Below are 26,270 nucleotides of genomic sequence, written 5' to 3' on the forward strand. Positions count from 1 at the left end.
TCCTCTGAGCACCTGCTGACCAGCCCAAAGCCCTCTCCACTCCTCAGCTTCAACTCCCCCAGGGTGTCCCTGTGGCCCACAGGTCCTTTGGAGGCTCGGGCATCTGCATGCAAATCCCAAACCACTGTCCCCTTTGCACACACTGAGCCTGCCCTTGTCCTCGTCCTGGTCTACCATGCGTGCCCTCCCTCTGCACGGGCATGGGACATGCCCTCTGTCTCCTTCCCTTCCTGGCCTGCCCAACTCCTACCTACCCTCAGCGCAGATCCTCCCAACACACACAAGCAGGCAGCCTCGGGGCCTCCGCGGGTCCCTCTACCACAGCATTCCCGGGGAGAGGCCCAGCGTGGTGGTTCATGCCTGTAATCCCAGCACTTTGGCAGGCCGAGGCAGGAGGATCGCCTGAGTCCAGGAGTTCCAGACTAGCCTGGGCAACATGGCGAGACCCCGTCTCTACAAAAAATACAAAAATTAGCCGAGCCTGGTGGTGGCAGGCGACTGTGGTTCCAGCTGCTCGGGAGGCTGAGAAGGGAGGATCACCCAAGCCTGGGAGGTCGAGGCTGCAGTGAGCCGAGATCGCACCACTGCATTCCAGCCTGAGCCACAGAGCCAGACTGTCTCAAAAAAAAAAAAAAAAAAAAAAAATTCGCTGGTAGGAAACATAGGCTGATTGAGTACGGGAGTCATACGGATCAGGTGGATCAGGCGGCCGCACACCGCAGCTCTACGGCCCGGGAACATTACTAAATACTCCCATGCCTCAGTTTCCCGCCTTAACGTGATAACACGTTACTGTAGTTTCTCCACGCAGGGCTGCTGTGAGGATTAAAGGAGGCCGCGTGAGTAGAGTATCTCGTCGTCATTACCGTCATCACACGCCCCCCACCCAGACCCGGCGGGCCCACCCTCTGCACCCAAGGCGACCGCAAACGCTTTCTAAACCACGCCCCGGATGTCCCGCCTCCAGCGGCTCGGAAGTCTTCACTTATTGGCCTCCCCAAACCAACATGGCGGCCCCCTACAAACTTCAAGCGCCGCTCTCTCCTAGCCAATCAAAAGAAAGATATTTCTGAATCCCACCTCTTTCAGCAGCCTTGCTGACCAATCAGACCACACCATGGAGCATCAATACAGAAAAGGGGGAGCCCGCTGGCCCAATGGCAGCGTCCTAGGGTGTAGGCTCCGCCTCCCGATTGACTGGCCTGCTTGGCAAGGCAAGTAGCGGCGGCGCTTCAAGGTGGGTGTTCACGTTTTGGCCGCAAAACCCGGGCTTGGGCAGCGTGGCGTCGGGGTCGAGTTTGGTGTCCCCGTTGGCGCCGCCAACTCTGCGCCTGGGCTTCCCCTCGGCTCACTCAGGACCCGCGGCCTCCGTGTCCTTCAGGTGCAGCGGGGAGCCGGCTCTCAGGGCGCATGCGCCGTCCGCTCTGCGCCACCGGCCTAGATAGGATCGGAGATCACTGGGAAGGTGGGGAAGGTGCTGGGTTGGGTCCCTGGAACTGCAGTCAGTGATCCAAAGGAGTGGGCCTCTTAGGGGGTCACAGGTCGTGGGATGAGCACCTAATGAGCTCCGGCTAAGTGCCGGGCTCTGGGCTCTGGGGTGCCCTTGGCATGTACGGGCTCCCCTAATTCCCAAGACCACCCGCCCCCAACCCGCTTCATAGGTGAGAAGACGGAGGTCAGGTCACGTCATCTGCCCAAGGTCACGCGGCAGGCTGGGGGACAGTTCCAGGGGGGCCTTGAAGCTGGGGAAGGGAATGAGGTACCGAGGACTGTTAGGCCTTGAAGGGTTTCCAGCAGGGCAGGGCTGGGTTCCGATCCTCGGCCCACCTCCTTATGGTGTGACTTCCGACGAGTCACTTTTTTTCTTTTTCTTTTTTTTTTTTTTTTGAGACAAGGTCTCACTCTGCCGCCCAGGTTGGAGGGCAGTGGAGCAGTCTGGGCTCACTGCAACTTCTGCCTCCCGGGTTCAAGCGATTCTCCTACCTCAACCTCCTGAGTAGCTGGGATTATAAGCGCCCGCCACCACACCTGGCTAATTTTTGTATTTTTTGGTAGGGACGGGGTTCCACCATGTTGGCCAGGCTGGTCTCGAACTCCTGACCTCAGGTGATCCACCCGCCTCAGTCTCCCAAAGTGCTGGGATTACAGGCGTGAGCCACCACACCCAGCTCTAGCGAGTCACTCAACAAACTGAGCCCCAGCGCCTTATTTGTGCCTCCCTCGTGGAGTCCTTGTAAGAATAGGATGGCAGCGCTTGCCATCCCCTGGGCATGGTTCCTGGGGGAGGAGAGCTAACAAAGTTCCCTCTCAGTGCATGCTGGCTGGGGCTGGTAATGTTGTTTTTGGTCAGATTTGGGGAGGATAAAGGGAGGAGCAGAAAGATGGGAAACAGGATCTCTGGGAGGGAGAAAGGAAGGAGGGATTTAAAAGGTTTCTTAGGTGAGGCAGAACTTGGGGTCCACAGAAACTGAATTGTAGCTCAGCCAAGCTGAATCAGATGGAAAGCTGGGAGGCGCTGGGAACAGGAAAGCCATCTGTGCCTCTGACCGCAGTGGGGTGTGAGTAGAGGGCAAAGTGACACACGGGTCTCCAGTGGAGACTTGGGATCCTTGCGGTGCCAGTCTCAGAAGAGGATGGTTCTTGGGCACACCCCACCCTCCATCCCTGTTTATGCCCCCAGATGCGCTGCCTGACCACGCCTCTGCTGCGGCGGGCCCTGACCCAGGCTGCACATGCAGGTAGGACCAAGGAAGCCTTTGCTGGGTGTAGGGGAGCCCAGTCTCCTGGCATGAGGTCACGCCCCTCTTTTTGCAGGACCTCCTGGTGGCCGGAGCCTCCACAGCAGTGCAGTGGCAGCCACCTACAGTGAGTACCTGGGTGGCCTCTAGCCTCAGGTGTTCCTGACTGGTCCGGCTGGAGTAGGGGAAGAGACCTGGGTTGCAGTCCTGGCTTTGTCAGGGGCGTTCTTCTCTGAGCCTGTTTCCACTCTTAAAATGATTATGATGATGGAGACTGACTGATTCACAGGGGCAGGGTCCACCATTGCCGAGGTTAGCACGTGTGATCTCAGAGCTCCCTGGGTGTGATGGGGAGGGGGTTGCCAGGTGCGAGCCATGGGTACTTGTGCCTCTTGCCAGTCCCTGGTGAAGGTAAAGGCTCAAGACCCCCACCTACCCCCCTTGATTCCTCTTTCAAGCGCTGTTGGGCAGGGGAGTGCGTCTGGGCTCCAATGGCCGCCCAAGCACAGGGAGAGGTAGGCAAGGACGGGCTCGGGCCAGAGGTGGCCTCCAGGGTCCTTGCTGAGGCTGGGGAGAGGTGTGGTGAGGGTACAGCCCCTTTGTAGCCCAGCAGTTGCACCTGGAAGTGAGGGCCAGGCTCCAGGGAGACAGTGTGCGAGGCCTCTTGCCATGGCCTCCCTGCCCGCCTCTCTGCAGAGTATGTGAACCTGCAGGAGCCCGAGATGGACATGAAGTCAGTGACTGACCGGGCAGCCCGGACCCTGCTGTGGACTGAGCTCTTCCGAGGTGCGTCCTGGGCAGGAGGGGACAGGGAAGGTGCCGGGTGGGCACAGATGCATGGGGGAGGAGGGTGCCCCTGCCCACCACACCCGTGCTGCCCACAGGCCTGGGCATGACCCTGAGCTACCTGTTCCGGGAACCGGCCACCATCAACTACCCGTTCGAGAAGGGCCCGCTGAGCCCTCGCTTCCGTGGGGAGCATGCGCTGCGCCGGTACCCATCGGGGGAGGAGCGTTGCATTGCCTGCAAGCTCTGCGAGGCCATCTGCCCCGCCCAGGTGAGCCCCTGCCCCAACCGGCCACCATGCCAGCCCCTGCCACTGGGAGAGGGAGGCCAGGCAGCCCTAGGCCCAAACCCTAGTCCCTGCTTGATGTGTGTCCCCAGGGAAGTCCCCTTCCCTCTCTGAGCCACTTCCCTCGTGAATGGAAATGATGAGGCCTTGTTACCAGAGCACAGAGTGAATGGGAATGATGAGGCCTTGTTACCAGAGCACAGAGTCAGTGAGTTGGCAGAGTGAAGCTTCCAGCCCTGGGCAGGCACCTGACACACAGAGGTTCCCCCTTGGGGTCTGGCCGGGGTGTGATCCCTGGGCCTCTGAGCCATGTGGTGGCACCTGAGGCCGTCCAGGCCTCCCTGGATGTAGCCACCGTTTCCGGGGTCTTGCTTGTGTGCTTGTTGCAGCTTCCCTTCCCCAGTGGCTGCTCCCCTGAGGCCCGGCTTTCCGTTCTCTTAGTGGGTCTCGTGCTTACCAGCGGGGGCCAGGCCTGTCAGCACAGGAACAATATGACTCGGTCAGAGCTCTGGTCAAACCCCTGTGTGTGCCTGGCAGGAGCCCTGGCAGCCGCCGTCGCTACTTTCTGTGTGCACAGCAACCCCTCCCAGTGTTCTGCGACTCGGGTGGCTCCTGTCCAAATCCTAGTTTGTCCTCTGGAGCACTCCCAGGTCCTCCAGGCCATGAGCAGCGGCCCTGATGTCTCTACTCCAGCCACGGACTGAGAGTGCATAGGAGTGTACCCAAACAGCAGTCACGATGGTCACAGCCTTGGCTTCCAGATAGTGAGTGCTGTCCACAGACAGACCCAGCGCTGTGCCACGTGTGTGACTCACAGCCTCTCCTGTAATCTCCACAACCACTTGAGGAGGTAGAGGTTATTGTCCCCATCCTTATAAGCACTAAAGGATGAGCCTGCCAGCCACAGGTCCCACTGTGAGTTGTGGACACTACATTTCTGGGATGGGGGCATGTGAGAGTCCTTGCCAAGCACATTTGAAGGTTTTCCCAGCCAGCCCCTCCCCCAGCAGGCTACCCAGGAACTGAGAGTTAGGACGTGCCCTTGAGTTTGGGCTGTGCCCCCACTTGCTGTGTAGCTTTGGGGAGCCCCTCAACCTCTCGGAACCTTGTTTTTCTTATCCATCAAATGGAGAGAAGTAGATTTAAGGCACAGGATTGCAACCAACAGTGTAGGCATTCTCGGCGATGTTGCAGGTTCAGTTCCAGACCATCGGGGTAAACTGAGTCACACAGATGTTTTGGTTTTCCAGTGCATTTAAAAGTTAGATTTAGACCGGGCACAGTGGCTCATGCCTGTAATTCCAGCACTTTGAGAAGCCGAGGTGGGTGGATCACTTGAGGTCAAGAGTTCGAGACCAGCCTGGCCAACATAGTGAAACCCTGTCTCTACTAAAAATAACAAAACTTAGCCAGGCGTGTTGGCAGGTGTCTGTAATCTCAGCTACTTGCTAGGCTGAGGCACGATAATCACTTGAACCAGGAGGCGGGGGTTGCAGTGAGCCAGGATCGCAAAAAAAAAAAAAAAAAATTAGGGCCAGGTGCAGTGGCTCACGCCTGTAATCCCAGCACTTTGGGAGGCCAAGGTGGGCGGATCACAAAGTCAGGAATTCAAGACCAGCCTGGCCAACATGGTGAAGCCCCGTCTCTAGTAAAAATACAAAAATTAGCCGGCCGTGATGTTGCACCCCTGTACCCAGCTACTAAAGAGGCTGAGGCAGGAGAATTGCTTGAACCTGGGAGGCGGAGGTTGCAGTGAACTATGATTGCACTACCATGCTCCATCCTGGGCCACAGAACGAGACTTCGTCTCAAAAAAAAAAAAAAAAAGGATTTACACTGTAGGCTGCAAAGTGTCTAAAACACAACGTATATACCTTAATTAAAAATACTTTAGGGGCCAGGCACAGTGGCTCACACCTGTAGTCCGAGCGCTTTGGGAGGTTGAGGTGAGTGGATTACTTGAGCCCAGGAGTTTGAGACCAGCCTGGGCAACATGGCAAAACCCTGACTCTACAACAACAACAAAAAATACAAAAAATTAGCCCCTGTAGTCCCAGTTTCTTGGGAGGTTGAGATGGGAGGATCGCTTGAGCCTGGGAGGTTGAGGCTGCAGTGAGCTATGAGCTGTACCACTGTACTCCAGCCTGGGTGACAGGGTGAGACTCTGTCTCAAAAAACAGCAACAACAACAAAAACTTTATTCCTAAAAAGTGCTAACCCAGAGATAAGAAGCAAGCACATGGTTGGTAAAATGACATCAGTGAGCTTGCTTTCTGCAGGGCTGCCCCAAACCTTCAATTTGTAAAACTCAAAATATCTGGAAAGCTTGGTGAGGCGAGGCGGGACTGTAACCCAGCACTCACTGCAGGGTGAGACCCTTAGGGCAGCGGGTGCTACACTGAACAAAGCAGTGAACAGCCCCCTCGTGAGAGGGGGTTCTTGGCAGATGACGCCAGCAGCTGACAAACAGGCAAGGCAGGCCGGGCGCGGTGGCTCACGCTTGTAATCCCAGCACTTTGGGAGTCCAAGGTAAGCGGATCACGAGGTCAAGAGATGGAGACCGTCCTGGTCTACATGGTGGAACCCCATCTCTACTAAAAAGACAAAAATTAGCTGGGCATGGTGATGCACACCTGTAGTCCCAGCTACTCAGGAGGCTGAGGCAGGAGAATCACTTGAACTGGGAAGCCCGAGGTTGCAGTGAGCCGAGATTGTGCTGCTGCACTCCAGCCTGGCGACAGAGCGAGACTCTATCTCAAAAAAAAAAAAAAAAAAAAAAAAACCAGCAAGGCAGGGACACCAGCAGGGCACGTGCTGAGGAGACAGGCGCGAGCACCAGAGGTGCAGGGCGGCTTCTTAGACGGAGTCCAGGAGGCCTCTGAGGGGAGAGGGCTCCTGGAAAACACCAGGGGTGGGGATGAGCAGTGACGGGGGCCCTGGGGGCTGGGATGTGACAGGGCAGTGTGGCAGTGTCTGGTGGCCCCTCCCGCAGGCCATCACCATCGAGGCTGAGCCAAGAGCTGATGGCAGCCGCCGGACCACCCGCTATGACATCGACATGACCAAGTGCATCTACTGCGGCTTCTGCCAGGAGGCCTGCCCCGTGGATGCCATCGTCGAGGCACGTGAGGCCCCCGGGTGGGAGGGGGGCTGAGGCTCCTCAGCAGGGCCTAACCGCCATCCCTGCACCTCAACCTGCAGGGCCCCAACTTTGAGTTCTCCACGGAGACCCATGAGGAGCTGCTGTACAACAAGGAGAAGCTGCTCAACAATGGGGACAAGTGGGAGGCCGAGATCGCTGCCAACATCCAGGCTGACTACCTGTATCGGTGATGCCCCACCGGCCCGCAGCCCCTGCTGCCCAATAAAACCGCTCCGACCCCACGGCCTCTTGTCTTGACTGTGGTGGTCCAGGGTGGGGCTGTTCCCGGCCTGCCTGAGGCCTGTGGTGCCTCCAACTGGACTAGGTCGCCACCTAGTCTTTATGCGCTCTGGAGTCCTGCTGCCCCAGCCCTGCCTTCCTGGGGACTCCAGGGCCCCACCAGGCCCTCATGGCTGGGCTGCAGGACCCAGCATCCCTGTCACCGGCGTCTTCCCCAAGGCCCAGCGATGCCAGAGGTCACCACAGACCTGCCGTTCCCACTCTCCTGGGTGTCCTGGCTGGGGCCTGGGCCTCCTCTCTCCCAAGAGCCATCCACTTCTAAGACCCTTAGGACTTGGAGCCTCCCAAGACCTCAGGCTGAAGAACAGCAAGTGGCAGAAACTCAGGCTGGGGCGTCCTTGCCGGGGGTAGGAGGAAGCCTGCTTGGGGTGACAGTCACACGAGGGTGACACAGGCCCTGCTGGCCCTGCCTCCAGCCACATCCTCTTTTCTCCCCATGTTCCCCACGCCAGGCTGCTGGCCCGGCCACTGCTCACCACTTCCCTGCTTTGCAGGCCCAGCGACGTGGGGTTTCCCTAGGGCCACACACAAGCCCCTTGCCCATATAATGGCCAAAAGCAGCCCCCTTGAACTTGTGCTAAGTACTGTGGAAGGATTTCACTTCATTTGCAATGAGGAAACCAGCCCCAAGAGGTGAAGGGGCTTGCTCAGGGCCATGCAGTGCACATCCCATAATAAAACTCAGTTCAGAGACCTTGACCCCCCCCCGTCCCCCGTCATTTCCAAAAGTGCTTTTTACAAAGTAGTGCTTTGTAAAAAGCTACTTCGAAAGAACAAGTTTCCTGGCCCAGTGAGTGTGGGAAATGCTCCAGCTGCTGTCTGCCTGCTGGCAGGTACTGCATGGTAGACATTCAAGGCTCTGAGAAGGCCTGCAGCAAAAAAACCAGCCTCTCCCAGCCCATTTCCAGGGAGCTTTTCTCAGGTCTAACACCTGGGCCTCCTTCCTAGGCCAGGCATTGCCATCTAATGCCAAAGTGGCCGGGCTCCTGCTTGGGCCCCACAGCCTGTGGCACTGGGGTGAGAAGTAACTGCAGGAGGCGAGGGGAAGCCTGGAGCCCGGGAAGTGTCCACAGGTCTGGCCCACAGCTCCTCTTGGCCACTGATGAAAACAGGCGCTCTTTCCAAAAACAAGGCAGGCGTAGGACTCCCGAATCACTGCAGGTTTGGCTTTTCCCAGACGTAACCGCCGTTAGAGCGTGGCATGGAGCCTGTAGCTGTGCACGAAATACTTCTATTCCAAGCGGGTCAGCCTTTCCAGCTCACCGCTGGGTTCTTTCCCTTAACGTGGTCTCCCAGGCACTTCTCTGCTGAGACCCCACTCGGGCTGTCTGGTTTTATCAGGCCCCTCCCCTGTCAGAACAGGCCTATGGTGCCCAACCACAAGTTCCCCAATTTTCTGAGGAACCACAGCTGAGCTTGGCTGTGACTCAGTTTCCAGGCCCGGCTCTGGGGCTCCATTTGTCCACCCCTGCCGCAGCCCCTCAGGCCTATGTTCGCTGTGTGGCGCTTAGGGATCACCAGAGCTGAAGGGCCCCTGGCCTCCAGTGGGAATGCCCCAGGCCTGTCCAAAGTGCAGGCAGCTGGACGGTCGTGAGTCCCAGCTTCCAGGCACTAGGACCTGATGACGCCCACGGTGCTGACCTGGAGCAAGGTCACAGTGACACTGCTGGCTGCAGCTGCAGGTAGAGCTGACAGCTGGCCTCTGGCCCCAGGGTATCTCCCAGGGCCTGCTGGGTGAGGGGCCCTGGGCAGAACAAGGCAGCATGGCCTGGCCCTGTGTCCTGCTGCCAGTGAAGCAGGCCCAGAGTGGGGCAGCCACCCACCCAAGGGCCAGCGCGGGGCCTCTCCAGGATGGTCAAGAGCAGGAAGGTGTAAGCTCCGGCGGGTTTCACTGCCGCCCACCCAAGGGAGGGGTCCCGGAGGTGGGAGAGCATCCTGGGGACCCCAGGCCCATGAGCCTGCGAATGTTGGGGTCCCATCAGCCAGAGGCGCACAAGCCTCAAAGTGAGAGGAGAGCAGGGTCTCATCTCCTATCCTGAGCTGGGCCTGAGCGGAGCTGCCCCCGCATCAGGGCCAGCATAGACGCGCGCGGTTGGCACTGGTCTGTTATCCGCTCCGTTCTCCCGGCCTCCTCTCCGGGATTAGGAGCCTCAAGACCCGTCCGCGAGGCCACAGCCTGGGCTCAGCCTCCCCCAGACTTCCTGGACTCCAGTGGAGGCTTGGGCCGGGGGCGGGGCGTCCCTGGCCCCTCCCCGTCGTCCCGCCTGCCCGGAAAGGAGTGAGCGGCGCTTGAGTCCCGGGCGGGCGGGAGTGCAGTTCTGAGTCCCGTCCGGCGCGCGCGAAGCGGGACAGCCAGCAGCGGAGGCCCGGCGCGCAGCCCACCCAGGGTGAGTGCCCCCGCTGGGGTCTGCGGAGCCCCAGCTCTTCCTGCCCACCCTCTTCCTCCTGCCCCGGGGAGGGGATCCTGGCGCCCCACCCAGTTGGCTCCGTGAATGCAGCTCAGCCCGCTACCCCGCCGGGTGTCAGGCCTTCCGGGGGCCACGGAGGATCCCCAAGGGAGGAGGAGAAGGATGGGGTGTTGGCCAACGGAGCCCAGCGTTCCCGGGCCTGGTGTGCGCGGAGCTTTCTCCACTGCTTCTTCCTTGGAGGGAGGGACCCATTCTACAGGCGGGGAAGCTGAGGCTACCGAACTAGGAAGTGTCAGAGCTGGAGACCAGCTGGGTCATTTGACTCCAGAGCCCACCCCATTTGGAATGGAGGGGGCGCCAGACCCTCTCCTACTGCCTTCCCATCATCTGGAGGGGAGGGCAGAGGTGCGGAGAGACCTGGTGGGTTCCTGGAGGAGCCTTATGAGGGGCCAGGAAAGGGGCATAGGGTGAGGAGTGGACTGGAGCCTGGACCCCAGGGCTGCAGGATGGAGGCGTATTCATTTGCACCATAAAAGTGGCTGGGTGACTTCTGGCTAGAGCGGGGACCAACAGGGACAGGGGTAGGGGGCGAGCCAGTGGAGCCTCACATGCCAGGCGCGGGGGCTGATCACGTCCCCACACCCTTCCCCCCGCCCATTACAGGTTGTTCCCCCACCCCTGGGAAGTGCTGGAAGGAGCCCAGCCCTCGAGCCCTCGGCATAGTGGCTGTGGGAGCCCTGATGGCCCTGAGCCAGGGGTGACCCCTCCCCAGATCCCCAGAGCTGATTCCCCACACCCTCTTATTTAGCCAGCACAGCCCCAAAGGGAGCCAGGTCAGACCGCAACCCTCCTCCGAGCTCACCCTTTGTGCTGGGCACGTAACACTGGACTTTACCTCTCCAAGTGTCAGTGGAGTCCTGTGTAAAAGGCGCAGCGCCCCCTCCCCAAGGATTTCTCCCCCCAGGGATTAGTGTGAGGTCGTGTGGATGAAGGGATTCAGTGGGGGCTCTGGTTATTTTTGTCACCTCCCTAGATCCTGTCTCTGTCAGGGATGCCACGTCCCATTCACCCAAAGAGGAAGTAGAGGCCCAGAGAGGGTGAGAGACTTGCCCAAGGTCACACAGCCAATCTCAGCCTGGGCTCCAAGTCCCTCTGCCCTGTGGCCGGGCCTGGTCCTTAGGGATGGAACCCAGCCCCACAGCCCCCTGCCCTGCCCACCTGCAGCCTTGGACCATCTGCTTAGTGTTCCCTCGTTCCCTCCTTCTCTCCTTTCCCAGGCTGGGGCTGGGGCTGCATTTCCCTATTTAGAGTTAAGTAAACCAGACCCAGGGGACGAAGTGACTGGCTGGGCAGGCGGGGCCCTGACCAGGCCTGTCCCCTCCCCCTAATTTTCCAGCTAAACAACTGAGTTCCACAGAGGGGCCCTGGGCCCTGAGAGCAATGGCTTTGGAGCTGGAGGGGCCCCAGCATCCAGGGCGGTTGGAGGTGGCCTGGCACCCGCCCCCATCCCGCATCGGCCTTGAGCAAGGCCCCGGGCTCTTCCCCGCCATTCTGCAGTTTCACTTTTGTCGGTTTCAACACCTGGAAGGCTGCGGCTGCTGCCAGGCGGCCCGGGCCTCAGGGGACGGCCCCCCCACAGCAGTGCTCCCTGGCCAGCCCCAGGGTACCCGGTGGAGATGCCCGCTCCTACCACTCAGCACATGCAGCCCCACAGGGAGCAGGGGGGGCTCCAGCCACCCCCGGGGCAGCCCTGGGCCTAAGTGCTTGGGCCAGTGGGGTCCTTTCTAGGGTGAGGGCAGCCCGAGAGGAGGGAGGCCGGAGTGAAGGTGGGGGTGGAGCTGGTGCCATTGGGAAACGCTGGAGGTAGGGGCGGGGGTCCCCGTAGGCAGAGCAAGCCAGGAGAGAGCTTAAGGTCGGCCTGAGGGTGGGCTTCGGGGTCTCCCAGTCCCACTGCTTACTTCCTGCATTACCTCAGCACCACATCAAGCCTGCCCAGGCTTCAGTTTCCACCTCTGTCAGATGGGGGTGGTAGCAGCAGCTTCCAGGATTCAGTGAGTGAAGGTGCACAGGTGCCCGTGGTTGGGAACTGTCTGTGGTCCGCCCCTGACTGGCCCCCATCCGTGTCCACCCACAGGACCATGGGCTCCATGTTCCGGAGTGAGGAGGTGGCCCTGGTCCAGCTCTTTCTGCCCACAGCTGCCGCTTACACCTGCGTGAGTCGGCTGGGCGAGCTGGGCCTCGTGGAGTTCAGAGACGTGAGTCGGGTGGGCAGGCGTGGGAAGGGGGCTACTGCCGAGGTTAGCCCGGAGGCCGGTCCAGGATGGGGACCGTCCCCCGCATAGGGCTCTGGCCCCATTTGAACCCCAGTGGCCCCTGCCCTGGGCGCTGCTCATGGGAAGCCCGTGGCTGAGGCCCCTGAGCTGGCTCCTCCCCATGCCCTCCCGGGGCGTGGGGTCTGGTCTGTGCTCTGATCTGTGTCTTGCGGCTCCCAGGGCACTCAGCACCTTTCTGGAGGAGGCAGCTAAGGCCTGGGGAGAGTCAGGCCTGGGCTGTAGGGTGAAGAGCTCCTCGACCCCCTTCCTGGGACACTGACCCCTCCGTGTGACACCAACAGCTCAACGCCTCGGTGAGCGCCTTCCAGAGACGCTTTGTGGTTGATGTTCGGCGCTGCGAGGAGCTGGAGAAGACCTTCAGTGAGTTGATCCCAGGCCTACATTCCAGACAGGCTTCCTGGAAGAGGCATAGGCCAAGTCTGATCCCAAAGGAAGAGTCTGGGTTTGCCAGGTGGAAGGCAGAGAAGGGAGGTACATGCAGGGCCCTGCAGGGCCAAGACAGAGCAGCTGGGATCTGTGAAGTGTGCTTGCGAAGGTGGCTGCCTTGTGTGGGCTGAGCAGAGGGCCTAGGGCAGAGCTGGCTGGGGAGGCCTCGAATACAGCATAAGAGCCCAGGACTTCGTCCTGTGGGCGCCAAGAAGCCACAGGGGTTTCTAAGCAGGGAAGAGGCACAGACCGAGCTTTCTCCTCTACAGCTGGGCTGGGGTGGGTGGGGCCCAGGGTCTAGGGTTGGGTAACCCCAAGGAGCAGGCAAAAGGGACCCCTGCCCTGGGCAACTCCTCTCAGGAGGAGCCTGTGGGGGCACCAAGGCAGGGGCATGGGGCAGGCTGGGTTTTGTGTTTGCTGGTGCAGTTTACAGCTTTTCAACGATCAGGCAGACACAGGACTCACGCCAGCTCCGGTCCCAAGCCCTGCAGCGCGAGGGCCAGCCTGTGGGGAGACCTCAGGCCCTCTTCTGAGTGGTGGCCAAGGGACTGGGGAGGGAGAGCGAGCCCAGACCTGAGCTCAGAGGGAGGGGAGCACAGCTTCTGGATGGAAGTTTGGCCAGGATTTTCCAGCCGCCTCCGCCTGGTGAATCCAGCAGCTGGTGGCTGATGGAGTTTAGGGCAGCAGGTGGGGTCCTCAGCTGTTGAGACAACCTCGACTGCACCCCACTCCCGTTCCTCTGCGCCCAGCCTTCCTGCAGGAGGAGGTGCGGCGGGCTGGGCTGGTTCTGCCCCCGCCTGAGGGGAGGCTGCCAGCACCCCCACCCCGGGACCTGCTGCGCATCCAGGAGGAGACGGAGCGCCTGGCCCAGGAGCTGCGGGATGTGCGGGGCAACCAGCAGGCCCTGCGGGCCCAGCTGCACCAGCTGCAGCTCCACGCCGCTGTGCTGGGCCAGGGCCATGAACCTCAGGTCAGCTCCAGCCCAGGCAGGAGACTGGGGGGCTGGGGAGGGGCTGTCCGGCCCAGGGCTCATGGTGCTCCTGGGTTCCTAGCTGGCAGCCGCCCACACCGATAGGGCCTCAGAGAGGACGCCCCTGCTCCAGGCCCCCGGGGGGCCGCACCAGGACCTGAGGGTCAAGTGAGTGAGGGATGACCTCATGCCCTTTCTGGCCGGCCCAGAACCCCTGGCCAGTTGCTGGGCTGGGCCAGGCTGAGCTCCGACTCCTTGTCCAGTGCTCTCCCAGGCTGCCCCTGTCTCCTCCTTCAGGCCCAGAACTTCCCACAGTCCCAAGCCCTGGCCCTGGGGGGTTTTCCTCTTCTGGCCCTGCCCCGGGAGGCCTCCTGCCTTCCCCTGTGGGCAGGGCCAGTGTGCCCAATTGCCTGATTGCCCGTGCTGGGCAGGGTCCTGCCTGGGGGGCCTGGTGGGGGAGGCAGGGCGGGAGGTTGGGGCAGCCCTGCCCAGCCCCGTGGCCGCCAGCTTTGTGGCAGGTGCCGTGGAGCCCCACAAGGCCCCTGCCCTAGAGCGCCTGCTCTGGAGGGCCTGCCGCGGCTTCCTCATTGCCAGCTTCAGGGAGCTGGAGCAGCCGCTGGAGCACCCCGTGACGGTGAGCAGCTGGCGCTGGGCTGGGGGGTCCTGGGCAGAGCAGGACCCCAGAGTCAACTGAGCCTGCTCTGCAGGGCGAGCCAGCCACGTGGATGGCCTTCCTCATCTCCTACTGGGGCGAGCAGATCGGACAGAAGATCCGCAAGATCACAGACTGGTGAGTCACCGGGAACACCCGCCCCACCGCCCCGCCCCCCAGGCCCCTGCTGTCACCTCCTAGCCCGCCCTATCGTGACTCCTCCCCATGAGCTCCCTTCAGACTCAGAGTCTCGTAGCTGTGTCCTTCGGGCCCCTCACGCAGCGCATCCTCTCTCCAGCTTCCACTGCCACATCTTCCCGTTTCTGGAGCAGGAGGAAGCCCGCCTCGGGGCCCTGCAGCAGCTGCAGCAGCAGAGCCAGGAGCTGCAGGAGGTGAGTGCCCCCGGCCTCCTGGAGGTGGGTGCAGGAGGTGGGTGCCCTGGCCTGGCCTCCCGGAGGTGGGTGCCCCCAGCCCAGCCGCCCCACCTGCCCGCCCAGCCCCCACTGACTGCCCGCTCTGGCGCAGGTCCTCGGGGAGACGGAGCGGTTCCTGAGCCAGGTGCTGGGCCGGGTGCTGCAGCTGCTGCCGCCGGGGCAGGTGCAGGTCCACAAGATGAAGGCTGTGTACCTGGCCCTGAACCAGTGCAGCGTGAGCACCACGCACAAGTGCCTCATTGCCGAGGCCTGGTGCTCTGTGCGAGACCTGCCCGCCCTGCAGGAGGCCCTGCGGGACAGCTCGGTGAGCACACAGCCTGAGGCCTCACCCCCTCTCCGCCCGCCCCTCCTACCCAAGCCCTCGCCAGCTCCCCACCCGTCCCTCCTACCAGGCCGGGGTGTTTCTGCCTCACTTCCAGCCTCTGGCTCCCTGCACCTGGGCTTTGCCCAGGGGCTCCTTCTTCTCCCAGCCTCCTCCATGGCCCACCTCTTCCAGGGAGTCTGCCCTGATGGCCCTGGCCCAGCAAGCCCTACCCTGACTTTCCCGAGTCCCTGGAGGCTGCATGGGATAGTTTTAAAGTCAGAAGCCTCATTCCAGTCCAGGCCCCCCTGTGACCTTAGGCCTGCTCATGGTCTGTGGAACCGGTGTGATGCCCCTGCCTCCGGGGTCACCCTCTGCACACAGCAGGTGCTTGCGGGTGAGGCTGGGCTCCTTCTCCTGGGCCGTCCCTAGGAGGCAGCACGCTTGCCTTTCCCAAGCAATTGCCAATCCATGTGGTGTCTTTGGGCCCCCACCAGGGCAGAGCAGGGCTGATCATCTCACGTCAGAAAGAGGGGAAGGGGCTGCCCAGTGAGCCCCCACAGGGCTCTGCATCTCCAGCTGGGCCTGGCTGGGGATCCCAGGGTCCTTGAAGGCCCCCGCCACCAGTCTGGTCTGTCTCTGCCCTGGCGCCCAGATGGAGGAGGGAGTGAGCGCCGTGGCTCACCGCATCCCCTGCCGGGACATGCCCCCCACCCTCATCCGCACCAACCGCTTCACGGCCAGCTTCCAGGGCATCGTGGACGCCTACGGCGTGGGCCGCTACCAGGAGGTCAACCCCGGTGAGAGCCACGGCGCCCTTACCCGTGTCCTGGGAGGCTCAGCTGCCCCACTGGGTGGGTGTGAGCCTAAGGGGGAGGTATCTCCATCCTGGGCCTGGCCTGCCCTCCTGGGATGAGAGGCGCACATCCCATCACTCCCGAGGGGCTGTTGGGCTCTGCAGCCAGTGTGAGGCTTTATGTCTGCCCCCAGCCAACTCCCCGATGTTGAGTTTACAAGGGAGCTGGCATGGGCTTGTGCAAAGAACAGAGGCTGTGCGGTGGGCATGGCCCAGGTTGGAAGCCCATCTCGCCTACTTTGATACATTTGTTAGCTTCTCTGGCCTCAGCTGCCTCACCTGCAAAATGGAAATAATAGCGCAAATCTCAGAGGAATGTCGGGAAGCTTAGTGACTGTTGGAGACTGCAAGCTGGAGCCAGGGGCAGCCTGTGGTGTGGTTGGTTTGGTCGCACAGTTTATTTTTTTTTTTTGAGATGGAGTCTCGCTCTGTCACCCAGGCTGGAGTGCAGTGGCATGATCTCGGCTCACTGAAACCTCCACCTCCCAGGTTCAAGCGATTATCCTGCCTCAGCCTCCCAAGTAGCTGGGATTACAGGCATGCGCCACCACATCTGGCTAATTTCATATTTTTAGTAGAGATGGGGTTTCACCATGTTGGTCAGGCTGGTCTTGAACCCCCGACCTCACATGATCCACCCACACAGCCCCTTGGGGGCCCAAGCACCCTGACTCTTGCCCACTGGGTGAGGCAGGGCCCCTCCTTGGCCTGTGACCAAGTCCCCTCCCGACAGGGGCTCCACCACGTCATACTCATGCTATGGGCCGGGCCCCCACTCAGTGTCACTGGCGGCACTGGGGGGTTTGCTGCTCCTGCAGGGCCAGTGTCCTGAGGCTGGATCTGGGGATTCCCCTGCATGTGGGCAGAGGCTGGTGCAGCTAGAGCATTGCCTGGAGGCCCACGGCAGATAGAATACTGCCAGCTCAAAGCACCAACCTTCGGGGCAATGTGTTTGCCAGGGAAGCTGTAACAAAGCGCCACAGGCTGGTGGCTTAAGGGGCAGACATGGTCCCACAGTCCTGGAGGCTGGAAGTCCAAGACCAAGGTGTCAGCAGGGGCCGGGCGCACTGGCTCATGCCTGTAATCTCAGCACTTTGGGAGGCTGTGGTGGGAGGAGGATCTCTGGAGTCCAGGAGTTCGAGACCAGCCTGGGCAACATAGCAAGCCCTGTATCTTAAAAAAATAAAAGATGATGAGGTGTTGTTGGCAAGAGTGGTTCCTTCTGAGGCTGTCCAGGAAGATCTGTTCCTGGCCTCTCTCCTGGGCTTGGAGCGGCCGTCCTCATCTTCACATGCTGTTCTCCTTCTATGTGGGTCCAAATGTTCCTTTTCATAAGGACACCGGGCACACTGGATTAGGGCCCACTGTAATGGCCTTATCTTAACCCAGTGACCTCTGTAAGGACCCTGTCTGCAAAGAAGGTCACATCTGGAGTTCCTGGGGGTTGGGACTCCAGTGTATCTTTTTTGGGGTCACAATACAGCCCCTGACAGAGTGTGTATGTTGGGGTCCTCCTGCCTCCCATGAGGACTTGTTCCCATTTTACTGATGGGAAGTCGAGACTTCAGAGCTGAAGCGACCAGCTCGGCCTCCTGGAACTTGCCATGTGCCAGCTGGGGCCACCTGTGGCTCCCTGTCCTCTCTGGCTTCTGTGTAGGGCTCTGGGAACAGCAACAGCTGAAGCTGCTAACTTCCTGTGGCTCCAGCAGCTGGCCGGTGCTGCCCGCAGAGACCTTATGAAGTGGCCTGGTGTTACCTCCATTTTACAGATGGGGAAATGGAGGCTCAGAGAGGTTAAGTGGCTGGGCCAAGGTCACACAGCTCCTAAGTGGTGGGTTCTTTTCTTTTTTTTTTTTTCGGAGACAGAATCTTCACTCTGTCGCCCAGGCTCACTGCAACCTCCGCCTCCCGGGTTCAAATGATTCTCCTGCCTCAGCCTCCTGAGTAGCTGGGATTACAGGCACCTGCCACCATGCCCAGCTAATTTTTCTGTTTTTAGTAGAGACAGGGTTTCACTGTGTTGGCCAGGCTGGTCTCCAACTCCTGACCTCAGGTGATCCCCCCGTCTCGGCCTCCCAGAGTGCTGGGATCACAGGCATGAGCCACCGTGCCTGGCTGCTAAGTGGTGGGTTCTTGACTGCAGGCCAGCAGGGCCTCCGTGGCGTCCTGGGCCTGGAGGCAGATGCTGGTGTGTTCGGGGGTTCCCAGCTCACCCACCTCTGCCCACAGCTCCCTACACCATCATCACCTTCCCCTTCCTGTTTGCTGTGATGTTCGGGGATGTGGGCCACGGGCTGCTCATGTTCCTCTTCGCCCTGGCCATGGTGCTTGCGGAGAACCGGCCAGCTGTGAAGGCTGCGCAGAACGAGGTGAGGGGCTGGGCTGGGGTCCTGATGAGGGTAGCAGGGCCAGGCAGCCCCTCACCACACCGCTGCCCCCCAGATCTGGCAGACTTTCTTCAGGGGCCGCTACCTGCTCCTGCTCATGGGCCTGTTCTCCGTCTACACCGGCTTCATCTACAACGAGTGCTTCAGTCGCGCCACCAGCATCTTCCCCTCGGGCTGGAGTGTGGCCGCCATGGCCAACCAGTCTGGCTGGAGGTGAGGCCCGGGCCCCAGCCCAGCCGGGGGCCCCGCAGCACCCGCAGCCCTTACCACCCTGCCCTCCGTTGCTGCAGTGATGCATTCCTGGCCCAGCATACGATGCTTACCCTGGATCCCAACGTCACTGGTGTCTTCCTGGGACCCTACCCCTTTGGCATCGACCCTGTGAGTCCTGGATGGAGTGTCAGTGGGTGGTGAAGGCAGCTGGGAGTGGGGGCTGGGGGTCCCCTCGGTTCAGCCGTCCTGCAGCACTGTCGCTGAGCACTCCTGTGTGCCAGGCCCTATCCTCAGCACAAGAGGCAGACAAGCCTCCTGCCCTGTGGAGCCTGCATCACAGTCCCCTGAGTGTGCGGAGGCAAAGCGAGACCAGCCAGGAACCAGTCTCCTGAGTGTGCAGAGGCAAAGCGAGACCGGACAGGAACCAGTCTGCAGCTTGCACTGTGCCAAGCGCTGTTCCCAACCCTCTGTGGCTCTGTGGAAGTGATTTTCTTTCTTATCTTTTTTTTTTTGGATATGGAGTCTCATTCTGTTGCCCAGGCTGGAGTGCAGTGGTGTGATCTTGGCTCACTGCAACCTCCATCTCCCGGGTTCAAGCGATTCCCCTGCCTCAGCCTCCTGAGTAGCTGGGATTACAGGCGCCCCCCACCATGCCTGGCTAATTTCTGTATTTTTAGTAGAGACAGGGTTTCACCATGTTGTCTAGGCTGGTCTCAACTCCTGACCTCATGTGATCCACCTGCTTCAGCCTCTCGAAGTGCTGGGACTACAGGCGTGAGCCACCACGCCTGGCCTGATTTTCTATTTGAACCTCGTAACAACCCCGTGGGCCTCACGTTAGCAGTATCCTCACCTAAAGAAGAGACTGAGGCACAGAGGCCATGCCCAAGGTCACCCAGGCTGGCGCCGTGGCAGCTGGCCCATCTGCGCTCTGTTGCCCCCCGGTGGGTGGGTGATGGATGAGGCTGCAGGCTCCGAGGGGGAAAACAGGGTGGTGAGAGAGTGACTCGGGCCGGGGACTTCCTGGCAGTGATGGCCAGGGAGCCCCTGAGTCCAGCCAGCCCCTGCTGCCACCCTAGGTCTGGAGCCTGGCTGCCAACCACTTGAGCTTCCTCAACTCCTTCAAGATGAAGATGTCCGTCATCTTGGGTGTCGTGCACATGGCCTTTGGGGTGGTCCTCGGAGTCTTCAACCACATGTGAGGGCCAAGGCTGCCTAGGGGACGGGAGGCTGGCAGGCCAGAGTGGGCCCCAGTAAGCACACCTCCCTTCTGCTCACCAGGCACTTTGGCCAGAGGCACCGGCTGCTGCTGGAGACGCTGCCGGAGCTCACCTTCCTGCTGGGACTCTTCGGTTACCTCGTCTTCCTAGTCATCTGCAAGTGGCTGTGTGTCTCAGCTGCCAGCGCCGCCTCGGCCCCCAGCATCCTCATCCACTTCATCAACATGTTCCTCTTCTCCCACAGCCCCACCAACCGGCGGCTCTACCCCCGGCAGGTGGGCTGCGGCTGGTGGGGGCCGGGCTCACATGGCCTGATGGGGACCCCGCGGCCACTGGGCCACTGGGAGCTGCAAGATCCTCGTCCAAGAAACGGGGATGCAGGCCCCGGGCCATGCAGACAGGGCTGTCAGAGGTGATGGTGTGCATCTTTAGCAGGTGGCACAAGTGGTGCTGGGAACCTGGGGTCCCTTCCCTCAGGAGTCCTTATGGAGCCAAATCCTCACTCAGTGAGGGCACGGAGCCCCCGGAGGCCCTGGAGGGAGGAGCGACCGCAGGCTCTCTGGGCCCTGTGACTGCTGTGACTCAAGATCCTGTGCAGGTGTGCACAGCAGGGGCGCCCTGACTCTCGCCCTCTCCCTGGCAGGAGGTGGTCCAGGCCATGCTGGTGGTCCTGGCCTTGGCCATGGTGCCCGTCCTGCTGCTTGGCACACCCCTGCACCTGCTGCGCCGCCACCGCCACCGCCTGCGGAGGAGGCCTGCTGGCCGACAGGTGGGACCGGGGCCTAAGGTGTGGGGGGCTGCTTGGGAGGAGAGGCCACTGTCCGGTGTGTCCCTGACTCCTCGCTTCCTCACGGACTCCTGAGTGGCCAGGAGCAGGCCTGGCGGGTGGCGGGGGACCTCCTGGGGCTGGAGTGCTGCCAACACTGCCTGCTCATGCCCCAGGAGGAAGACAAGGCCAGGTTGCTGGACCTGCCTGACGCATCTGTGAATGGCTGGAGCTCCGATGAGGAAAAGGCAGGGGGCCTGGATGATGAAGAGGAGGCCCAGGTAGGTGCGGTGCCTTCCTAGGGGTGGGACGGCTGAGGCCCCGCTGGCCCTCACTGTACGCGCCCCGCAGCTTGTGCCCTCTGAGGTGCTCATGCACCAGGCCATCCACACCATCGAGTTCTGCCTGGGCTGCGTTTCCAACACCGCCTCCTACCTGCGCCTGTGGGCCCTCAGCCTGGCCCACGCCCGTGAGTGACCCAGCCACCGACGGCCGGCCCCAGCTCCCGGCTCTCACATACCGCAGCTGGCTGGGCGGGTTGCTTCTCTCTGGGCCTCAGTTTCCCCTCTGTAAAGTGGGACTGTCCAAGGAGGTCCCTCGCCGGCCCCCTGTGCAGGGAGGGCTTCAGGCTGCAGCAGGTAGGTAGGGGCTGGCAGGCACCCACTTGCCGTGGGCCCCCACTGTCTCCTCCTTTGCTCGCAGAGCTGTCCGAGGTTCTGTGGGCCATGGTGATGCGCATAGGCCTGGGCCTGGGCCGGGAGGTGGGCGTGGCGGCCGTGGTGCTGGTCCCCATCTTTGCCACCTTTGCCGTGATGACCGTGGCCATCCTGCTGGTGATGGAGGGGCTCTCGGCCTTCCTGCACGCCCTGCGGCTGCACTGGTGAGCAACCACCCCCTGGCCTGGGCTGCTCAAGGCGGGAGTTCCCCTCACCAACCCCTCCGCTTCTCACCCCCAGGGTGGAATTCCAGAACAAGTTCTACTCGGGCACAGGCTACAAGCTGAGTCCCTTCACCTTCGCTGCCACAGATGACTAGGGCCCACTGCAGGTCCTGCCACACTTCCGTCCTGACCTCTGAGGCAGGAGAGGAATAAAGACGGTCCGCCCTGGCAGTGATGTCTCGTCTCTCTTCCCTCCTTTTTAGCTGAGGCAGGTGGCAGGGTAGAAGGCATGGTATAGGATCTGGGACCTCAAAAAGCCGAGGCCCGGACCTGCAGCAGATCTGAAATAATGTCAGACTCTTGGGGTGAAAGGGGCAGAAAAGGGCCAAGGAGAGATGTTTCCAGCACATTCTAACTTGGAATGAGCAAATCTCTTCCCAGGCCGGGTCAGAGGAGTGAGCTCCCCATCCTTGGAGGTGTGCAACTGGCTGTGAGCAAGTGTCTGGGTTACTCTCTGTTGGGAGCGGTGCCAATATCCATGCCCTGGTGCCGGGCCTCAGGGGGCTGGAAGTACAGAGCAGTCTGGGGCACCTGAGCCCCGGCCAGTGCTCCATGCAGGGCCATGGTGTGTCACACGCCCAAGGCCACACACCTGCCAGGAAGGGCAGAGGCTGTCCCTAGCAGCAGACATTACCCAGGGCCCCAGGGGTCAGAACAGGGGCTGAGCCTGACTCCAGGCCCAGCCTCCCCTCACCTGAGGCTACAGTCTTCCTGACCCCTCCCAGGTGGTCCTTCCTGCGTTGCTGGCAGAACGGGGGTGGCTTTCTGCAGCTCCCTCTGGCCTGGGTCCCACCCCCGCTGGGAGGCAGAGGAAGTGCTTCCTAGAAGCCAAGAAGCTGCAAAGTGGTTCTTCGCACAGCTGTGGCTGTGGCCAGCTGCTGGGAGGGGCCTTTCCCTTGGCTCCTGGACTACCCTGCTCAGGACCTCCGGATGCCAGGGGTGGTATGAGGGGCTCTAAGGTAATTCCACATGCCCAGCAGACTCAGCTTAGAGAAACGGTGCTCACAGTGCTGGGGTAGGAGCAGAGGAGGCTAAATGAAGGACTCCGGAGAGCTGCAGGTGGATCTGGACCAAATCCAGAACCCAACGCCTTACTCCCTCCTGGGGAGAGAGCTGGGCAGAGACTTGGGGCAGGCAGTCAGGTGGGGATATGTGAGCAGCACTCGTGGTGAGTGGCCCCAGTGTGATTTAGGAGGGGTGCGGTGTGGGATCCCAGGGAGATGACCAGTCAGCCCCACCCTGGCTTTGACATGGGGGTACCTGGCAGTGGTGGCTACAGAAGTCCAGTTTGCCAAGAGAATGGCACATAAAAAGGCACTGGGGTGGGCACCTCTGGGGCATGGAGGTCACTGGGAGACATAGGGATGGGGTGGGTCACCTGCGTGGAGGACTGGGCAGTGAACAGCACAGGCCTGAGCCCATCCTTGTCCACGAGCTTCTGGCCTGATGCAGAGACCACCAGGGGCTCCAGGAAAGTTAAGCTGCATGGAGGGAAACAATGGGCCAGGGCCGGGCCCAGGGTGGTTTAGGGAATGGCAGTGTCCTGGGTAGAATAGGAAGGCCCGAGGTTGTGACTGAGCTGACAGTGGGGCAAAGTGAAGGAGCCCAGTATTGGAAGATCGGCTCCAAATGTATCTCTGCGAGGAGACTGCAAGCGAGCTCGTGTGTGAAGGACCAGGCAGAGGCGAGGGCTGAGTGAGGCCAGCAGTGGCCTGGGCACAGGAAGACGGTGAGAAGCCACTGGAGCTCCTATGCAGGAGTGCAACACCATTACTGTTTAATTCAGTTTGGCTTCACCTGCTTAAAACTGTAACTCTCTAAAAGGGTGAACAGCAAAAGCCTCCCTCCTGCCCCTGCCCAGCCGCTCAGTGTCCCCAGGCACCAGCACTGCTCCCAGTCTCCAACGTCCTCCAGGGCTCTTCACTTCTGGGCTAGAAGCAGGGAAACCAGAGTGTGGTGGGGAAGAAGAGGAGGAGGTGGAGGAGGGCCGATGGGGCCACACGCTGCTGGGATGCCAGCTGAGAGCAGCTGGGCACTGCTAAGCTGAGGCGCTGAGTGGGTGCAGATGGGGTGCCCACGGGTGCAGCCTCCGTGGGCTCCTTCAGGTACCAGGAGCCCTCTCCCTGAGATTTAGGACACATCCAAGGGTGACAGCTTGAGGTTGGGTTTTTATTTTTTTATTTGTATAGTACAGTCTCTGTGGTAGCAGAAATATATGCACAAAAAACAATTCAAATAAGATTCAGAGTAAAAAAAAGTCAGCGAAGACTGTATCCCGCGGGACATTTCATATATATGGATTTCACAGCTACACTCGATCCACACCCTGCACCACATACAGGCTGCCGTCTCCCACAAAATGATGATGTCAGGGACATCGGGAAAGGTAAGGGCCGGGAAACCGGGCCCTTGGAGAACCCAGGCCAGGGTTTCCCTCACCCTGCCCAGGGGCAGCCCAGCCCACTCACAGGATCCCACACTCCAGGCAGAGCAGAGGGCAGGAGAGGCCCAAAGAGCTAGGTCAAACAGCTGGCTCCCCTGGGAGAAGAGCCGGGAGACAGGGAGGTCCTCACACTGCCCCTGTGGCCACGCATGGCTGTCTGCACACTCCATCAGGAGGAAGGGCAGGGGAGAAGTCACATGCAGTACAGTGAAACTCATCAGTGTCACACACGCCCAGCAGGAGGGGAGAGCTCTGCTCCACACGCAGGCAGCCTTGGCCGCTCCAGAGCAATCCGCTGCTCCAGCTTCAGCCATGGGACCAAGGGGGTAGAGGAGCAGCTTCCGGGAGCCCCAGGCAGAGGCCATGACTGGCGACTTCGCAGTACATCTCTGCTCACTTGCTGTCCCCTGGGAGTGAGCACCGTCTATAACACATCGCCATCTACAAAAGCCTGGTCACAGTGTTCACCAGCACATTCATGAAAAAAAAGTTTTAAATCAACATTAACCAAAGTACCTGCAAGTAACACTGCTTACTCTTGCTGTTTGCCCTATCTGACTGGAAACCTTAGCCCCCAAATATGAAACGCCTTCTCTAGATTAAAAGGATTCAGAGATGTTGCACCATTGCACTATATTTCTGCTTCCCAATCTCGTTTCTGAGTCCTAGTGAAATCGTAAACAAGATATGAAATAAACGTCACTCCATTTTAATACAGTCTTTAGTATCATACACATCTGTGTTCAGTAGTGAGCCACCCAAAGCCTCCTGCCACAGGAGCAGTAGTCGAAGCACAGAGGGGACCCCGCTCTGCTGCCTCCCCATGCAGTCCAGTGATGAGGTGGATGGAGTCCTCCCCACAGTCACACCCCAAGCTTCCTCTTCTGGTGGAAATAGGCATCAAACCTTGCTTGGGCGTAGTCCTAGGAGACATCAAAGAGAAGGCCTCAGCAAGGAATCCTGCTGACCTGAACCCTGCCCATGTGTGCCCCAATCCCCACCCTGGGCAAGAGCTGAGGGCACGGACCCATGAGACCAAAAGCACAGGACTGGCCTGTGCAGCAGGGCTGCTCGGGGCCTCACTGCTCCGAAGGTGCAGGCTCAAGCTCCCAGCCCACCCCACACACCTTCATTCTCAGGAGGCCTGGTTTATAGGCATGGGCCAGCCCAGCCCTGCCTCTCAGGATGGATGTCTCATCCACATGCTTGGCACTGCTACCATTCATCACCTTGCTAACCTTGGGTGCTGTGGGCACTGACTGACCGACATAACACACCTTTTAGAGCAAAAGACCCCTGGGACATAGGCAAGTCTAGAACAGAAGGAGAGAAAAAAGAGGATGCCCATCACCTATTTCCCAGGATCTCCTGCAGCATGACTTTTAAGGACACTGACAGGCAAGGGAGAAAACCCGGCTTGGTGTTCTGTTTCTGCCACTGTATTTTTCTGGGTCTCTTCCCTCATCTGCCCATCAGTGAGGACAACACAATCTCAAAGACCCACTCCTAATCTAAAAGTCTGCAATTCTAGAAGCCAGGAAGATTACAATAACACTTTTTTGAAAAATTAACTTTGAGCTGTAATTTCTACTCTACAAGCATAAGCCCATTTTAAGTGTCCAGTTGGAGGGCTTTCACAGATGCATCCAGCCAGTTCCCCACCACCGCAGTCAGGAGGAAACCTGTGTTTCCAGCATCCCTACAAGCTCCCACGGGCCTCTTGCAGTTGGCCACAGGCAGCCACCGACTCAATTTCTGTCACTATGGACTGGACTTTTCTTTCCTAAAGTAGCACATAAATGCCACTATACAATATGCACCCTCGTGTCTGGCTTCTCAGCGTGATGTCTCTGAGTGGCCTGTGCTGTCATGCATTGGTGCCACCTTCCTTTGCACTGCCGAGTGTTCTCAGTACACGGATCTGGCACTGTAGTATCCACGCACCTGCTGACTGGCATTTAGGCAGCTTCCAGTTTGGGACAATTACAAATGAAGCTGCAGACCAGGCGAGGTGGCTCACACCTGTAATCCCAACACTTTGGAAGGCCAAGGCAGGCGGATCACTTGAGGTCAGGAGTTCGAGACCAGACTGGTCAACATGGCGAAACCCCCTCTACTAAAAATACAAAAATTAGCCGGGTGCGGTGGCACGTGCCTGTAATCCCAGCTACTCAAGAGGCTGAGGCAGGAGAATCATTTGAACCCAGGAGGCAGAGGTTGTGGTGAGCCAAGATCGCACCACTGAACTCCAGCCTGTGCAACGAGAGCGAAACTCCATCTCAAAATAATTAATAATAATAATAATAATAATAATAATAATAATAATAAAGCAGGCTGTTTGGTTTCTGGCTGAGTTATGAGTTCTTTATATGTCCTCAATATGAGTCCTTCATTAAATATGCATTTGTAGTATTTCCTCCCAGTCTGTGGCTTGCCTTTTCATTTTCTCCATGCTATCGTTGTTTTTCATTTTGATGAAGTCCAACTGTGATGACATGTATGTGTGTTTTTGTCCATGGTCCCTGGCTCATAACTCCCATAGCACTTACTACAGTAAACAGAATCTCTCTCTCTCTGACTTCTGCCGTCCTTTCACCTGCCCAAAGCTAGACTCTAATCTGACTGTGGGTCCTAAGACTCTTATTCCAGAGAGGGTCCTGCCCCATACC

At 59.9% G+C, this 26,270-nt stretch overlaps 3 protein-coding genes across 9 annotated transcripts in view; 2 read left to right on the forward strand and 1 right to left on the reverse strand.

The window, feature by feature from the left end:
• Positions 1-1,075: 1,075 nt before the first annotated feature.
• On the forward strand, positions 1,076-7,194 carry NDUFS8 (NADH:ubiquinone oxidoreductase core subunit S8). 3 transcript variants are annotated; one of them, XM_032153681.2, is made up of 7 exons: positions 1,076-1,237; positions 2,681-2,738; positions 2,815-2,865; positions 3,435-3,524; positions 3,623-3,795; positions 6,803-6,931; positions 7,012-7,194. In XM_032153681.2, exons 2-7 carry the CDS (start codon positions 2,681-2,683, stop codon positions 7,141-7,143), a joined length of 633 nt encoding a protein of 210 aa, XP_032009572.1. In that variant the 5' UTR covers positions 1,076-1,237; the 3' UTR covers positions 7,144-7,194. The 3 variants fall into 3 exon arrangements, with proteins under 3 accessions (XP_032009572.1, XP_032009574.1, XP_032009575.1); XM_032153683.2 differs by lacking the exon at positions 1,076-1,237 and adding an exon at positions 1,275-1,465; XM_032153684.2 differs by lacking the exon at positions 1,076-1,237 and adding an exon at positions 1,482-1,661.
• A 2,350-nt stretch (positions 7,195-9,544) lies between these two features.
• Positions 9,545-21,329, forward strand: TCIRG1 (T cell immune regulator 1, ATPase H+ transporting V0 subunit a3). The gene is made up of 20 exons (XM_032153685.2): positions 9,545-9,639; positions 11,795-11,915; positions 12,275-12,353; positions 13,169-13,389; positions 13,472-13,557; positions 13,897-14,023; positions 14,097-14,179; positions 14,340-14,433; positions 14,567-14,779; positions 15,432-15,576; positions 17,862-18,001; positions 18,075-18,232; positions 18,310-18,400; positions 19,312-19,430; positions 19,514-19,727; positions 20,096-20,221; positions 20,395-20,499; positions 20,570-20,687; positions 20,921-21,098; positions 21,175-21,329. Exons 2-20 carry the CDS (start codon positions 11,799-11,801, stop codon positions 21,251-21,253), a joined length of 2,493 nt encoding a protein of 830 aa, XP_032009576.1. The 5' UTR covers positions 9,545-9,639; positions 11,795-11,798; the 3' UTR covers positions 21,254-21,329.
• A 1,990-nt stretch (positions 21,330-23,319) lies between these two features.
• Positions 23,320-26,270, reverse strand: part of CHKA (choline kinase alpha) — a 70,021-nt gene continuing 67,070 nt past the window's right edge. For 3 of the 5 annotated variants that reach the window (XM_058439017.1, XM_058439018.1, XM_032153687.2), the window contains one exon: positions 23,320-24,524. In XM_058439017.1, coding sequence (XP_058295000.1) covers positions 24,465-24,524 — 60 coding nt within the window. In that variant the 3' untranslated portion in view covers positions 23,320-24,464. The remainder of the gene's footprint in view (positions 24,525-26,270) is intronic. The other 2 variants (XM_058439013.1, XM_058439016.1) reach the window with 1 other exon arrangement.

The sequence above is a fragment of the Hylobates moloch genome, unplaced genomic scaffold (genome assembly GCF_009828535.3).
Source record: "Hylobates moloch isolate HMO894 unplaced genomic scaffold, HMol_V3 SCAFFOLD_5, whole genome shotgun sequence".
Lineage (NCBI taxonomy): Eukaryota > Metazoa > Chordata > Mammalia > Primates > Hylobatidae > Hylobates > Hylobates moloch.